Source organism: Bombina bombina, chromosome 3, assembly GCF_027579735.1.
Source record: "Bombina bombina isolate aBomBom1 chromosome 3, aBomBom1.pri, whole genome shotgun sequence".
Classification (NCBI taxonomy): Eukaryota; Metazoa; Chordata; class Amphibia; order Anura; family Bombinatoridae; genus Bombina; species Bombina bombina.
Window position 1 is genome coordinate 759,592,740 of NC_069501.1, and position 17,281 is coordinate 759,610,020.

A 17,281-nucleotide genomic window follows, 5' to 3' on the forward strand; every position below is an offset into this window, starting at 1 on the left:
TTAGGTTTTGTGCTGCCCTAGGCACTCAAAATTCTGCTCCCCCCCCCCCACACACACACACACCCTAGGTTTTAGGCTGTTTTTTGGCCAGAATAGTTTTGGGTCAGGGTATAACGTGACTATTTAAAATATATATATATATATATATATATATATATACATACACACACACTCTATATATATATATATATATATATATATATATATATATATATATAGAGAGAGAGAGAGAGAGAGAGAGAGAGAGAGAGAGAGAGAGAGAGAGAGAGAGAGAGAGAGAGAGAGAGAGAGAGAGAGAGAGAGAGAGAGAGAGAGAGAGAGAGAGAGAGAGAGAGAGAGAGAAAGAAAGAAAGAAAGAGAGAAAGAAAGAAAGAGAGAAAGAAAGAAAGAGAGAGAGAAAGAAAGAGAGAGAGAAAGAGAGAGAGAAAGAAAGAGAGGGATATATATATATACATATATACACATATATATATATATATACAGGTAGCCCTCAGTTTACGCCAGGGTTAGGTTCCAGAAGGAATGGTTGTAAATCGAAACCGTTGTAAATTGAAACCCAGTTTATAATGCAAGTCAATGGGAAGTGAGGGAGATAGGTTCCAGGCCCCTCTCAAAATTGTCATAAGTAACACCTAATACATTATGTTTAAAGCTTTGAAATGAAGACTTTAAATGCAAAACAGCATTATAAACCTAATAAAATAATCACACAACACAGAATATATAATTAAACTAAGTTAAATGAACAAAAACATTTGCTAAACAGCATTATAAACCTAATAAAATAATCACACAACACAGACTTCATTTGCATTTTTCTGCAAATTTTTCTTTTCTATCTATGCATTCCAAACTGGACTGATTTATAGACAGGAAGATCTTGTTCCTTTGAAATATGCTCGATAGCTCAGGTCTGATTAAACTGATTAATTTCAGCTTGCTTGGCTTTGCTGCAACACAAGCGGACATCTCCACCTACTGGCTATTTTAATAAATGCACTGCTTCTCAATGCTTTTCAATAGCAGTCACATGACTGGAAAAAAAGGTTGTTATTCTGAAACGGTGTAAATTGAACCGTTGTAAAACGAGGGCCACCTGTATGTATATATATAGAGAGAGAGAGAGAGAGAGAGAGAGAGAGAGAGAGAGAGAGAGAGAGAGAGAGAGAGAGAGATCTATATAGATAGATATCTCTATATATCTATCTATATAGATATATGATCAGTGTCTTTGAAAAAGTTGTTTTATGGTGAAGTAATTGTTTAGTCACTAGAGAGGTTTTGACTAGATACAAAATGAAGAGCAGTGTAATGATTTATTTGCTAGTTTGAAAAGTTGTACCTGGTCATCAAAACAGGTTAATGCAGTCACATTTTTTTTATTTTGCACCAAACAAAACGTGAAATAAGCTTTGTGAAAGTCTGATTAAAATTCCATTTTGATTAATTATTATAATTAAGTGAGATACTTGAAAAAGATAAATTCTTATTTAATTTTTTTCACAAAGAATTATGCTACATTTTTTAACCATATGTATGGAATGCCTATAACAACAGTAATGGGCTAGATTACAGTTGTAAAATATTTACCAGAATTACCAGCCCCCCGCCACTGATGTCCTCAAGGCTCAAATCACTCCCGAGTGGTGCTGAGAATAAGTACACTCTGTCCCAACTTGTGTAAACTGCTTCAACTCTTCAAAATGGCACTTCACAGTACAGGTGTGCGCCTTGTGTACCAGAGACCAGCTGGCCAATATAGTAGTGCTACATGCCCCAGGCTAGCACATTGTCACTAAGCCTGGCACTCTCTCCTATGTGTACTAATAAAACCATTTATTACTCCGCTATATAACTGGTCTGACACCTCATGAACACGCGTGTGCACTGTTTATGTTTTTGCAAGAGTTGTGAAAATCATTAGTTGAAAACAAAACTGTTACTCCTGTTAAACTCCCACCCACACAAACGCACATTGGGAATAAGATTATTTCATGACATTTACTAGGAATCTTGCTCATTGAATTTATTGTATAAGAGTTGTATTTGCCTGAAGTACTCACACATACGTAAAGAGCACAGCTCCTGACAAAGAGAGAGTTTTTGAACGCGGCACCCATTCTCTCATCCTCTCCTCTTCCCGCTCTTGCTAGTGAGGAGGCGCTGCGCCTGAAGTTACTATACTGAGTCCTGAGTGTTTCTGCACAGTCCACTAGTGCACATTGCAGAATGCAGATGCGATGGAGCCGGATTTGATCACTGTGAGGACTGGAGCAAGCAATGGATAAAACAGCCGCCTTAACTCTGCTAACTTGTAAGCCACAGTGCGGCGTAGCAAGTTGCAACTTACAACACTGGTCCTGGTGAGTGCGGCAGCTTGATTGGCAATGGCACTATATATTTTTATATAGGCATTTCCAATCAATCTGAAGCACTCACCATGGCCAGTGTTGCTATGCACTGTGGCTTACAAGTTAGCAAAGTTAAGGCGGCTGTTCCATTGCTCCTCTGGCAAAGAGCTGTGGCTGCTGCGGCTGGGATTGCTGCTCACGTCACAGAATTCTCCGGTAGAAGGGGCCATCATACTAGTACAGCTAACGGGCAGACTAGCTACTAGTAGCGACTTCTCTTCCCCATCACTGCAGTGCTGCAGCATGTACCTACCGGAAATCCTCCTTACCCGGAAGCAATACGTGAACCAGGGTTCCCACACAGTCAGTTGTTAGTGTGGAGTAATAAAGGATTTACAAAAGCGCAGCGCTAAAATAACTTTCCTTTTGGGAGAAATTTGTCAGGTAGGCAACTGTGAGAGGGGGAGTCAGACTTTCTACAAAGGGTCCAAAAAGTGCCGCCCCTCCCAAGCTGCCGCCCTAGGCACGGGCCTTGTGTGCCTAGGCGGTAATACGCCCCTGCTTGGATATCTTTTTATATCCCTTTCCTGTTTTATTCACTTCAACTACCTTTTTTCCGCAGATCCTTTTGACAATTCTTTTGCTTTCCCCATAACTCAGAATCCAGAAATGTCAGTGCAGAAGTATGAAAGATGCAAGAGTCTGTCAGGAGTCCAGAAACTCATTGACCTTTTAAACACACACACACTAATTACAGGCAAACAGATTACATGTGAGGATGGTTACCTTTTAATAGCCATTCAAACCCCTTTGTTTCAACTTGTGTGCATGTTATCAGGCCAAAATCACCACGGTATGTAAACTTTTGATCAGGGTCATTTGGGTAGTTTCTGTTGTCATTATGATTTAAAAAGAGTAATATATATATATATATATATATATATATATATATATATGAATAATATATTTATGCACCTGTCTAATTTCGTTTTGATGCATATTGCACATTTTCTGTTAATCCAATAAACCTCATTTCACTACTGGAATATTACTGTGTCCTTCAGTTATTTGATATATCAAAATGAAATTGTTGATCCAAACACCCAATTATTTATAAATGAAAATCATGGGAATTGTCTGGGGTGCCTAAACTTTTGCATACGACTGTATATATAAATAAAAAGTGTGGTCCTCTCTCTTAGAAACAAGATAGAAATGTCATCTTCTCACTGGCACCCACGTTTTCCTAGTGGGTTTTGTTTAATTTCTCAGTGCAGAGAGAGCATCCAATCTGTCATAATCAGGTGTAGAATTTTAAAATGTATAGCAATGATACTTTTGTTTCTATGCAGCAAATAATGTTGTCTTAAAAAATATGTCTTAAAAAATATGTCTTATAAATTACAACAGGCGCAAAAAAAAACCAGAAATTTGTCAACTCACAGCATGGTGTGCAGTTTTAGCACTATTTTGGTTGATGAAATTTAGAAATTATTTTGATTAACTTATATAACACAGCAGTGTAAAAAAACAAAGCAACACATGGAAGATAGAACAAAATTATAAGATTGAGCTTCGTTTTGTAGACTTGAATCCTTGAGAAACATATAAGAGGAACATCTCTGTGCGTTTGTATTTTCGGTTATTCTTTATTGGAACAACTTAAACTATCCTACCACACAGAGTGCATCAAAAACTGTAGGATTAGTAATGAATGATATAGCTATAAAGTATAAAATGAGGATAGGAATTAGTTTAAATATGTGGTGTAAGCTTAATTGGAAATAATAACATTCTATAGTTGCACAATATTGTTCCTATAGGTCTCCAACGTGAAGCAGTGAACATGGATTTCATTTTGCCTTAGGTTATTTTGCTCTGGAGTCTTATAACCTCAAATATTTGTTACTGAACTGGAACTTGTATCTGGCACAATTCTGTTTGTGCGTTTGGAATGTCCTTTACCTTTTATGCAGTGTACCTTATTGAATTACCACAATATAATGTTCATTCCAGGTTCTACATGTTGGAGAACCGTCCTAGGAATATCTATGGAATGGTCTGCTACTCTTGTGCTTTGGCTCCCCCAAACATTAAGGAATGTAAGTACTTGCTAATTTATATTTACTTGGGTCATTATTTGTTTGTGCACAATTTATAATCCAATATATATGATAAATTGCTTATGGAATAGTTCCTTAAATAGCTTTCCATATTCAGAAAGAATTGTAAGCAGCAGGTTACTTTTTATGGGTGACCACTACTATATTTTTCAAAACAGTTCAATCTTGATGGTTCCATAATTTACTAAACTGGTCAGAATTTTATTAAGGTGAAATTGGTTGATAATGATGCTGAGATATTTTGCACATCTTCATATAAACTGTCGGCCATGGTTGAAAAAAGGCTGGTGTAGCCAGACAGTCTTTAAGGGCACAGAACTTTTCTAGATATATTTAATGTTGCAAATCAGTCTTAGCACAACTGTAAGAAAGGCTTCAGAATTACAGTAATTCATACTCACAGTTGAGTATCTTAAAATATGCACAAATAATAATGGTTCTTTCTTTATATATTGTCCTTTTATATGTAACAACTATTTGACTAAACTAGGGTTGTCTAAGCTTCAGCCAGCTCTCCAGCTTTTTTGTTTTTTATTTATACCTTTTCTAAATTGTTTGTGCCTGACCCACATAGATATTATTCTGCACTTTCACAGGTAATCCATGCTTACTCAGACTGCTTATGGGCAGTTTGACTATTTCCCATTACAGTAATTTATTTGCAAATTCCTGGCTCTATTCCTATTTTTTTCAGTATCTGTAATTTTAGTTTCATGCAGATTAACATTTTGCTTGTTTACTCAATTTCTAATGTTAAAGTTTAGTTTCAGTTCACATGATGATCTAAGGTAAGTGTAAGTTCTCATTAACCAGAATGGGCCCCATGATGAAAAACTCACTGCCATTGAGAAAATAATGCAGTTTCTTGGGGGGGGGGGGGATTTTACTGTAATGTAGGTATCTTTCCTTCACACCCAGAACCCTGCATAGCTAGATAAACCGCACAGCACTCAAGCTAAACTTTCCATTTCAAAAGTTATTTTGGGGACCTTGTAGTACTTGTTCTCAGATAATCTCATGTGTTAAGGATCACATATTACACGTTGCATTGGTATCTCAGGGTTTACACTTTGCAGAACTTTAGTGGATTTGATGATGCTCTTTCTTTTGCTAAAGGCTCATATCTAGGGGAATCTGGGTAATTTTCTTGTAATCTGTAGTATGTGTTTTTATACATCTGTAAGTGAAATTTGTGTGACCAACATAATTGCGTATTATAAAATGCATTTTAGGAAATGTTGTAAGAATCCAATTTACTAAATAATTCCCTTGCCTGTATCCATAATCTAATTATCTTTAAAGGGACACTGAACCCAAATTTTTTCTTTCGTGATTCAGATAGAGCATGTAATTTTAAAGGGATACTGAACCGAAATTTTTTTATTTCATGATTCAGATAAAGCATGCAATTTTAAGCAACTTTCTAATTTACTCCTATTATCAGTTTTTCTTCATTCTCTTGCTATCTTTATTTGAAAAATAAAGGGGCCAGCAAATTTTTGGTTCAGTTCATGGACATCACTTGTTTATTGGTGCTGTCGAATCAGCAAGGACAACCCAGGTTGTTCACCAAAAATGGGCCGGCATCTAAACTTACATTCTTGCTTTTCAAATAAACATACCAAGAGAATGAAGAAAATTTGATAATAGGAGTAAATTAGAAAGTTGCTTAAAATTGCATGCACTATTTGAATCACAGAAGAAAAAATTTGGGTTCAGTGTCCCTTTAAGCAACTTTATAATTTACTCCTATTATCAATTTTTCATCGTTCTCTTGCTATCTTTATTTGAAAAAGAAGACATCTAAGCTATTTGTTTGGTTCAGACCCTGGACAGCACTTGTTTATTGGTGGATGAATTTATCCATCAATCAGCAAGAACAACCAAGGTTGTTCACCAAAAATGGGCCCGGAATATCAAGAGAATGAAGAAAATTTGATAATAGAAGTAAATTAGAAAGTTGCTTAAAATTACATGCTCTATCTGAATCACAAAAGAAAAAAATTGGGTTCAGTGTCCCTTTAACCTTGCCTGTCTAGAGAGATCCAAGAAGTTTATAATGTAACAGTGTATAAACCATGTAACTATTTTGCAGTTCTATGTATCCTCAGCAGAACATTTCCAAGGCATATGAACCCCAAAATGTTTATTTCATGATTCAGATAGAGAATACCATTTTAAACAACTTTCCAATTTACTTCTATTATCAACTTTGCTTCGTTCTCTTGGTTTCCTGTGTTGAATTAGCAGAAATGCACTACTGAGAGATAGCTGGACACACCAGGTAAGCCAATACGAAGCATATATGTACATCCTCCAATCAGCTCATTAGCATACCTAGGTAATATTTCAACAAATGATACCAAGAGAAAAAAGCAAATTAGGTAACATGAATAAATTGGAAGTTGTTTAAAATTGCATTCTCTATCTGATTCAAGAAAGAAAAAAAACTGTTTCATATCCCTTTAAAATAATGAACACTTGATACTATTTAAAAACATTGTAACATTTTTTATTTGAGATATATATATATATATATATATATATATATATTCCAATTAGTATTCAATTCCGCATTTACTGGACTTGTAAACAAAGAGTTCTTTATTCAAGTAACGTTTTGGAGCTGACTTGCCCATTCCTCAGACCAAGGAAGGGGCTAGTGAGCTCCGGAACGTCACTTGACTAAATAACTAATTTTTTTATAAGTCCAGTGAGTGCGGAATTGAATACGAATTGTAATTTATTGTTTCCTGAGACTCTGGCTGATGTAACCGAAACTATATAAATTTGCATGTACAGTTGAAGTTTTCTGTACCAATAAACATACTTCTAGATTGCTGATTTTGTCACCGTATTTAAAAGGAATTTGTGGTAAAGGTCGGTCTTTCTTTGCAGAACATAATCTCCTAAAAAAAATGTATATCCTAAGAGAGATGTCATAAGTTGGTGCCCTTCATGATTCACTTGGAAAATCAGACAAATATCTTAATGGATCATGATACTTAAACATTTCTCTGTTCTGTCTAAGGTTTGATGATCAAAAACTCACCAGCATGGAGCAAAATCTCTGGGAGTAATTTATTGTGATGTATGTGTTTTAGCTTCATATCCAGAACCCTACACAGACAGACAAAACAGTTCTCAAGCTAAAACACCTTTCTAAAAAATGTTAAGAGACCTCAAAGTAGTCACGATATCTCAGATCATCTTGTCACAGAGGAGAGCTTTAGATCATCAGGCCCTGAAAGAGAATATTTAAAAATATATTACAGCACATTGGTTGTTTGTTTTTTTAAAACTGCTTTTTCTGTACCGAATTAAGCATTTTTGTGGGAGCAGTCCTTTTAAACCAGTGAGCAGCAGAGGACCAGGACCTAGTTGTTCATAATCATGCATTTCCTTTTAGCTCCTGATTAAACTTTTACATGCAAAAACACATTTTACTATTTTCTAACTGCTGCTCCTACATATACATGACAGACTAATTTTTAGTAATATGGTTCTTTAAAGGGACATTGCACACAAAACTTTTCCATTGTGTATCTGAAAGCAGTAAAAATATGTCTTGTATGATATAAGCTTCAGTAAAAAATGTTTAAATTTAAAGTGAACTAGCAGGAAATACAACTTATATATAAGTCGATATTGCTTGATTGTCAGTAAGGAAAACATCCAGAAAAAAAAGATGGTTTATCCATTTAAAAAAATGAATGCATTTAAATCTACTCTTTTAGATTGTATAAGAAAATTTGTGACTATCATGTCCTTTCGAAAAGAGATTCAGTTGGGCAGAATAAATACTAAAATTAACTTGTTAAAAGTAAACTCTAACAATAAATCATCAGTTTCGGTTTATAAAGATACCATAATTAGTTAAGTGTTAAAATGTATATGCTTTTAATGTACTGAAATTACCATTTCTAAGCGGTGAGTGGCAATGAAGGAATGAATATGGTATGGGCCTGTGAGAGGAATGAGAGAACCTGAGGATTCTAATAGTGATATATGCCTGGGAGATAAGGAACTACTGTGGTTCTGTATAATAATGCAGTTGGGCTGGGAGGTACTTCCTGAACTTTGTGGTATGATTCAGCAGTGCTAGAGTTAAAGTAAACTTCAAGGGGTGCAAGAGGAGATGAGAGAAAAGTAAAAATAAATCAGTTTGATTTTAGAGAGAGTGGAAGGTTTATTTGATTTGTTTGTATTGTTACTGTTCTGGCAAATCAGCAACACTGGAAGATGGGAGGTGAAAATGAAAGTAAACAGGAAACAAAATATGTGCCAAACCCTTAGAAAGAGGGGTTAAAGGGATAGAAAGATCAAAATAAAATGTGCATAGGTGCACTTTAAGTTTGAAACATAAACATCTTTGCAATATACTTCTATTAGCAAAAATGCTTCTAGTAAAAGTTATTTGTTTTTCTGCAGCATACGCACATATCCTGTGAGGGCCCGTGCACCAGTATTCACACACAAGGCCTGTTTAGAGAGTCAGCAGCGGCTTTTATGACACAAATGATGTCTTCAGAAGCAATACACACCAACGCTAGCTCTCTGAGAAGGTGTGGTGTTGGAATACTGGTGCACCAGCTTTCACCGGATATGTGCGTATGCTGCAGAAAATTAGTAATAACCTTTACTAGAGACATTTTTGCTAATGGAAGTATATGGCTAAAATCCTTCTATTTCAAATTGAAATGCACCCATGCACAATTTATTTTTCATCTTGCTATCCCTTTAAGAGATTAGTTAGAGCAGTGCTTTCCAAACTGTGTGTCGTGACACATTAGTGTGTCGGCAGCATTGTGTAGATGTGTCCCTGCTTCAGCACAAATTTTTTTTTTATTTAAATTTTTTTTTACATTTTTTTTGGTTTCCGACTTTCCGCCGGCTTGCTACACATTTCACATGGTTGACTCGTGATTGATACCTAGTGGGTCACAGATCATCTTAACCTATTGGCGCAGCTCAGTAAGAACTGCAACTGTTCCCATTGGCGGCTTTGGCGGCACATTAGCTCCTGACTTCACGTGTAGTCTCCTCAATCGGCTCCTGACTGCATGTGTAGTCAGTGAGTGGGATAGTAGTGTGTTTGCAGTGCGGGCAGTAGTCAGTCGGATAGGGCGGCAGCTTAAATGCTGAGCTAAAATCAGAAGTCAGTGGGTTTTTTTTGCAGCTAGCTCCCAGTAGTGCATTGCTACTCCTGCTCTTGATATATGGATAGGAAGTGGAAGCTTACAAATGCTTGATGATGAAATGCAAGTGTCTATCTAATATTCCACCAAATATTAAGAAACTGTGTTCATTCCACCAACCTCATACATCCCATTAAAATATTAAGTAGCTATTGGTGTTAATTTTGCACATACATACTTGTAAATTCATTTCGTTATTATATCATTTATGTATGTGTTTGTGTTTGTATCTCTTAAAACAAGTTAATTTAACCTCCTGTTTGCTAGTACAACTGAATTACTGTGTTGCAAAATTATGTAGGTTTTAAAAGTGTGTCACCAACATGAAAAGTTTGGAAAGCTCTGAGTTAGAGGATATGTTAATCACACATGAATAGTCTGAATAGAAGCCATTTCTGTACAATTATAACTTTAAGGAAATGAGTTAGTGAACACATTTAAATGATCACCAGTGCATTTGCAAGCAGGTTAATTGAGCCATTTACTTGGCACCAGTTTATCCCTTAAAATATAATTCCAGCACTTTTCAACTGAGTTTCAGCACCTAATGTTTTTTGCCACTTGATCAGAAGTTTTACCTTGTCCTATTGTTCACTTTATAGATGTTATGAAATAAACACTTGCAGTACCTTGAATGTTTCATGATGAAGAAAATGTTAAGTTTGAATCATTTAAATATACATACAATAGAGCAAAGTGATCTGAGACTGTATTAATCAAAGATCTTTACTCTTAAGACAAAACTAAATAATAACATATGAAAGACGATGATTTCAGACGTCCTAGTCCTGTGCTTGTACAACAGTCAACATTAAAATGTACACACTATTTAATCCATGGATGCACAGCATTAATTCATTTTTTTCCTGCAGCATACACTAATGAATCAGTATCATCTCTAAACAGGCCTTGAAAAAAACAGACAGAAATAAATACAGTGAAGGAAAACATCTGTGTATAAGAAATTCTGATAGGGTGATTTGACCATGGATGTCCACTCTACCATTTCTTCAAACACCAGCCAGCCAATGCCACATCTTCATGAGTATAGTGTGTAGTAACCTATCTTGATTGGTTATGTTGCAGATCATCTGTTCGGATATAATTAGAGAGAAAATAATCCGTTTTTTTGGCTAGAGCCAATGAACTCTGGAGCCACCTCTTAAGAACTTGCTTCAAACAATGATTTACTCACCAAGATAAATAGATAAAGCTTGATACTTCTTTGTAATAAAAAATATCACAGCCTACACTGCTGTAAAAGAATTTTAGAAACCTAAAAATGGCGATGATGGCTTTACACATTTTTAGAATGTGTATGGTACAGATAGTCTAGGTTTTTATCTTTGAAGAGTAACGCTTTGTATTAGCAGATCTGGCAGAGTGTGCATGGTGTTTATAGAATTCTGTTCAGACAACAAAGAAAAAAAGGAAAGCAATAAATTACTATTTCAAGTGGTTTTGATTTCAGCGTAATATATTACATGTGAAGCAAGTGTACAATAATATGCTTCATACATAGTTACATAATATGTAATTTCTCATACTGTACTGTGACCTTGCATTGATAGACTTTACACAAGATGGAGCTGGAATGTGATAAAACTGGCACCAAATTTGACAGTAATTAATAGTGACTTTTTTGGGTTTGATTTCCAGGCTTTCCACATGTCTAACTAAAATTTGCAATAAACCCCAAGGTTATGTGCAAAACATAACATATTAGTATGTCTATTGCAAGCTTAGATGAATTTTATTATAGACATTGTGTAATTGTTTCTAGAGTGCTTATACATGTGACACATGACTTTACAATCAAGTTAAAGTCTTAATAATCTTTATAAACTCAGTCTAGTATAATTCCGGACAGATGTATTTTCTCCACACAAAAACACCAAGTTGATTTAAAGCAGATCCATCACCAAGAGTCTCTCATCTAAATTAAATAAAAATGAATGACAGCAGCGCAACTGATGATTTTTTTTTTAATCTGAGTAAAGCACAAAGCCACGATGAAGTAATAACAAAATTGTGAATAATGAACTGTGGAAAATACACAACTTATCCTAAAGAAGATGCAGCCATGTAAATTATAAAAACCATGTCTGATTAATCACCCAACTCTACTGATGTCAGTGGTTATGTCTCTATTGAAAAGAAACAAAATATGAATACTGTCCAGATAGTTTAGCACTGATCATAGCGGGTATCGTTTAGTTGCAAATAAACTCAAACCAAATATTTATTCACTGTGGAAGACATGACAAATCAGAGCACAATATCAGGAGCACTAAGTGTACCATGAAAAGCAATGGTAAGCAAGAAATAAGGAATGATTGGATGTGAAAATGCATCATGAACCTAAATATAAAGGACAATGCTGAAATTTGACCATAATGTTTGCAATTGCTCAGGAATCAAGAAAGTTGCAGATTGCTGTCAATCCCACAAGTAATAAACACATCAAGAAAAAGTGTTGTGGTCTCCCATAGACATCCTATTATAGTATTTGACTCAGTCTTGATACGGTTCTGAGTCTTACATCAAGTTTTTAACTTTACATGAAGATCTCACACACACTGACATGATAGTGCAGAACATCACTGTCACTTCTGTTATAATCTATAGTGAAACAAACTCCATTCAGTATGTTCCCTCCACACACTAAACTAAACCTCAGTAATGCACTAATATCCCTCTTTTTAACAAATCCCACTCTACCTCACTGCATGTGTTTTGTTTTCTTCTCAGGTTCCAAGAAGAAGAAAAAAGCAAACAAACAAAAAAGGTGTCTGATTGAGATCGACTGAGAATCAGATCATCAGTTTGTCTTGTCCTGTTTTGTGTTTCATAACTTCTCCTATATGCAGCTCTGAAGTATTGTACTATATACCACTCTAACATTACTAACCCATAACTCCACATACCTGCAACAGCTAGTATATTTTATATCCTGCACATATATCGATACAATAAATACAGTGTGTTATATTGTACTGGACATCTTGCTTTAGAAGTTTCATATTATGCATATTACCTGGAAACATCACCGTGTTGATCATTTAAAAATTCTAGGCAAAAAAAAGCTAAGTACTGCTGTTTGCAATTTTCCTGTGAAGGCAAATGACAAAACAATGGGAAAATGCAACATGATCTTCTGAAAGTGCTGATTAAGAACATTTCTTTAAATCACAAACAGTCATAAAAAGAACTTAACCAAGACATAGGATTGGGAATTAAAAACTAGACATTTGACGCTGATGCTCATTAGTTTTCCACTATCACACGTGAAGGATAGAAACCTTTATTGGGATATTGATGCATCAAATGTTATTTTACAAACTGAAGGACATAACCTGGCCCCAACATTTTTAGATGTTTAAATGCCAGTAAAAAAGAAAAGCTATTTGCTACTTGTATAACTCATGTGAAATGGTGGCAGTTTATGATGAAACTGACTGAATACAAAACATTTAGGGCCAGATTAGGAGTGGCGCACTATCTTAACTTGCACCTGTAAAGAGGCAAATTTGCCAGTTTACAGACGCACTTTAAATAACCAGCCATTACAAGTGGCTACCGTGAGCTTGTGGTTTCACTTTGTGCTAGAATACATTAACCAGAGATCAGCTCTCTGGTTAATGAAAAAAGTTGCCACAATCACCCACAAAATAAAGAGGACAGGAAAGTATCATTAAATAAACATTTGAGCATCTTTATTTTTATTTTTAAAACTGCACAAAGCAGTTATAAGATGTTAGAGTGAGGGGAAAAACCAGCACTGAAAGTGCCTTTACATTGAGGTCAGTGGGGGACTGTGTTTTTACTATAAATATATATGTATAGGCTTACAGTATATACATATATATTTATGTGTATATACACTTATAAACACATAAATATATACGTATATAGTCATATACATATATATTTATTTATTGCTGCACAAATTGTCTGCTAGGTGGTTTACTGTCTCTGTCGGCATCAGAACGAAGCTCCTATTTAAGCCTTTGGAAGAGCGCTCTCATGAATGCAATGCTTCCAGGGAATGCATTGTGTCTCACTTGAAATACAAGCGCACATTTACGTGCACTGGCATTACTGAGTGGAACGCAAATATGTATTATACATTTGTCTCCCAAAAATCTCCCAATTTACACATTGAAAGTAGATAGATATTACATTTTCTATTAAACCTGGTTTGGTGGCAAGTGCTATTGTTCACTTGTGTATTACAAAAGTAAAAATAATCAACGTAACTACATTATTTCTCATAAGAAAACAATGAGTACCATTGTAGATAAACAATATCAATGTATAACTATTCAGTGATTAAATAATAGTTTCAACAAAAATAAACCTAATTTAACTTTGTAAATACATTGCAGAATACTTTGGGCAGTGATAAACCTGATATCATTTGTGAAAAGCAAACAAATCTACTCATAACACAGATGTGTGTAAAAGTGCATCTTCTTTTAATGCCAAGGCGCTCACTGGTTTGTGGGGAGAATACACATTTACTGAATCCTCATCTTTTGTTCAGAAATTTAATAAAGCCTCCAAGACACAGCAAATTCTGCTCCCACATATTGTTCCTGAAACCAATAATTAGGATATACATGTGGTGCGGTATTTTTCGAGGCGGAACCCCTCCTTCCAGTTTCAAGGCACACTTTGTTCAGCAGAACTGTTAAAGAATGCAATCAAACATTCTAACTTATTTGTTGCATCTCTTTAACCTTTCCTATGTGTTTTTTTCCTCTCTGAGGAACACAGGGCCATTGACAAAAGATCGTCAGGGGCCAGCAACTGTGTGTTTACCTCCCTATGCAGGTGCTTAGCTTGGCAGCATCTCCAAAACCACATGCACAGTCAGAACCTGCTCAGTAATTTCTGAAACAAAGGAACTGCACATCCACAAATATTCCAAGAAATTAATTACCATTAGGACCGTGTCTTCAAAAATCCATTCTATGATCCAAACTTTTTAGGAGGAATCAATTCAGTGATGGGTATGTGTGTCAGCCCTCGTTATTTTATGTAAATGGGGGATTCTCCCATAATGTATCAGGGATACATCATAGAAATTAGTGAGGAGCCTGTAATCAGAAAGAGACTCTGTTATGAAATTGTATAATTTCTAAGCCGTGACCAATATGTAGGAAGATGTTTGAAAAGTGCTAGAAACGAGAGATGGTGCAAAGAGTTTGTGATCTGGGAGGAGAATGGATGTTGCGTAAAAGAGGTGAGGGTCAGATGTGGTCAAGAAGTATGTGATCTGTATGCAGTGACAAGAGGTGTTTGTGTGTAACAATAAAGTACATGAGTTTTGATGTTTAAAGGGACATTAAAGTTATTATTTTGCTTTGTTGCATCTAAAATATATGCATTATATTATGGACATTCCTGTGCTAGATAATAAATATTTTTGTTCTTGTGTCACTTTCCAGCAATAGACCTGTGAGAATCTTTCTAATCAGCCAGTGAGCTTCTGTCCCACAGACCAGCTATGTACAGACACAGACATGCACTTCCTGATTACAAAAAATAATCATTAAAGGGACAGTCTAGACCCAATACTTATTCTTTATTACTTATTGTTACATACCAGACAAGCTTCTTGCAACAGGTTCCACATCTATAAGCTTGTAAGAAGTACATGAGCATTTTAAAATAATCATTGTTTGTTAGCAGCTTAAAATGGCCACCAATCTCCACCCACAGCTTTCTTCTTGTCCAGTTAGCTGTTTTCTTGTATGACAGTTTAACAGTGCAGGTTTAATATTTTTCAGTTGGCTAGTTCCAATTGCAGACTCACAAATCAGCGTGTTGACTTAGGAAAACACATTCATGAACTTATCATGATTGGAGAAACATAACATACTAAATTATAAATGCGATAGGTGGGCGGAGCTTGGCAGACATGTTTGGCTCCTAACAAATTAATATTTAAATGTTTCATGTGTTTCTTACAAGTTTAGAGATGTGAGACCAGTTGCAGGATGCTTATCTGGTATGTAACCATAAGTAATTAAAATCATGTATTGGGTCTAGACTGTCCCTTTTAGAAAGCATTAACATTGTAAACAAACCCATATATTTTACAGTTGTTTAGCTGTAGGTAATATGTAAGTTTAACTAGGTTTAATATAGGTTCTGTATATTTTCGTATATGTTTTTAATATATTCTAGATTGGTAAAAATATTAATGACACTTAAAAGAATACAATTCTCACAACAGCTGATGCATATCTATAGTATATGAGACTTTATGGAAAATTACTGATTTCTGACGACAAATAACCTAGCCCAGCATCAAAGAGCAATGATTAAAGTGCACATTTCAAATGTACTGTACACTACATACTAAATCAGCAATAATTAAACTGATGCATGAACATATGCAAATAATCAGTTGGCCTTTGACAGTCATTTTTATTTGTGACTAATGTAAGTGAAATAGTTATTGCATAACTCCACAAAGAAAATATTTCCTAAAATACATCTCCTGAAATGTTACCAGTATTGGCTATAACAGCCTGAGCTTTCAAATGTAATTGATTTGTGCTGTACAGCAGTAGAATCATTCCTTAGCCACCCATTATGCAAAACAAAAACTATGTGACAGACATAATATTATTTTTATTATTCAGGGAACTCAGAATACTAATAGATCTAAGCACCCTCAGTGAAAGATCTAAATCTTTTTTTTATTATTCTGCAAATTATAGCATTTTGTCTAGATAAACCATGAGAGTTCTGTAACGAAAGAAAACATGTGTTCCTCTAAGTAGATCTAAGTAGATGTTGCTATGAATATATATTTTTACTTAAAGGGACATTTGTCATGCATAAGAAAGATTACTATTTAAACATTTTAAAAATATTTTGTACATAAAAAGGAGTAAGTTAAAGCTGTTTACAGGAAAGGCTTATTGCTACATGGATTATAAAAAGAGTTCCCACTATATAGGTTGATAGTGGCATGGCTCACAAACTAAAGACTATTGAGTCCTTTTAAGCATATAATAATTTATTATCCATTGTTCTATAAATTAAGAAAATCCTGACCAAGCAAACCTCCCGCCAATTCAGAATTACTTGTGATACAAATTTAAATGGTCAGTATTATTCATAGACTCTAATACCAAGTTTATTTAAGCACCTGATCCACAAATATTGATTTTTATAAAAATATTTGTTTCCTCTTTGGGTATAGTTTAAATCTTTGTTTAGCTTAGACCGACTTCCATGGTTTTTTAAAAAACTCTGCCAGAAATGTAATGGATGATCGTACATCCAGCTGATCAGTCAACCAGTACATTTTAGCAATTATAAAAGGGAGTCTATTTTCAAATTGAAGAAATGAGCACATTGTGAGGATTGGCACTACATTGAATCCATTGTATGTCATATTGCCAGCATATAAGGTACAATGCAGGAGCAGGGCTTTAAGCCAGTACAAGATATCCGAAAACCATGAACATTCTCAAGTATAACTTAACTACCTCTTCCCTCCTGCTACAAAAATACTACATAATGCTCAGTTTGGCTGACAAGATTTAGACCAATTTGACTGCTAATCCTTTGTAGTTTAGAAGAAAAC

General features: G+C 35.1%; 1 protein-coding gene across 2 annotated transcripts in view; it reads left to right on the forward strand.

Annotated features, from left to right (window-relative positions):
• Positions 1-17,281, forward strand: part of EDAR (ectodysplasin A receptor) — a 186,520-nt gene that overhangs the window by 137,902 nt on the left and 31,337 nt on the right. For both annotated transcript variants that reach the window (XM_053707612.1, XM_053707611.1), the window contains exon 5: positions 4,368-4,453. In XM_053707612.1, coding sequence (XP_053563587.1) covers positions 4,368-4,453 — 86 coding nt within the window. The remainder of the gene's footprint in view (positions 1-4,367; positions 4,454-17,281) is intronic.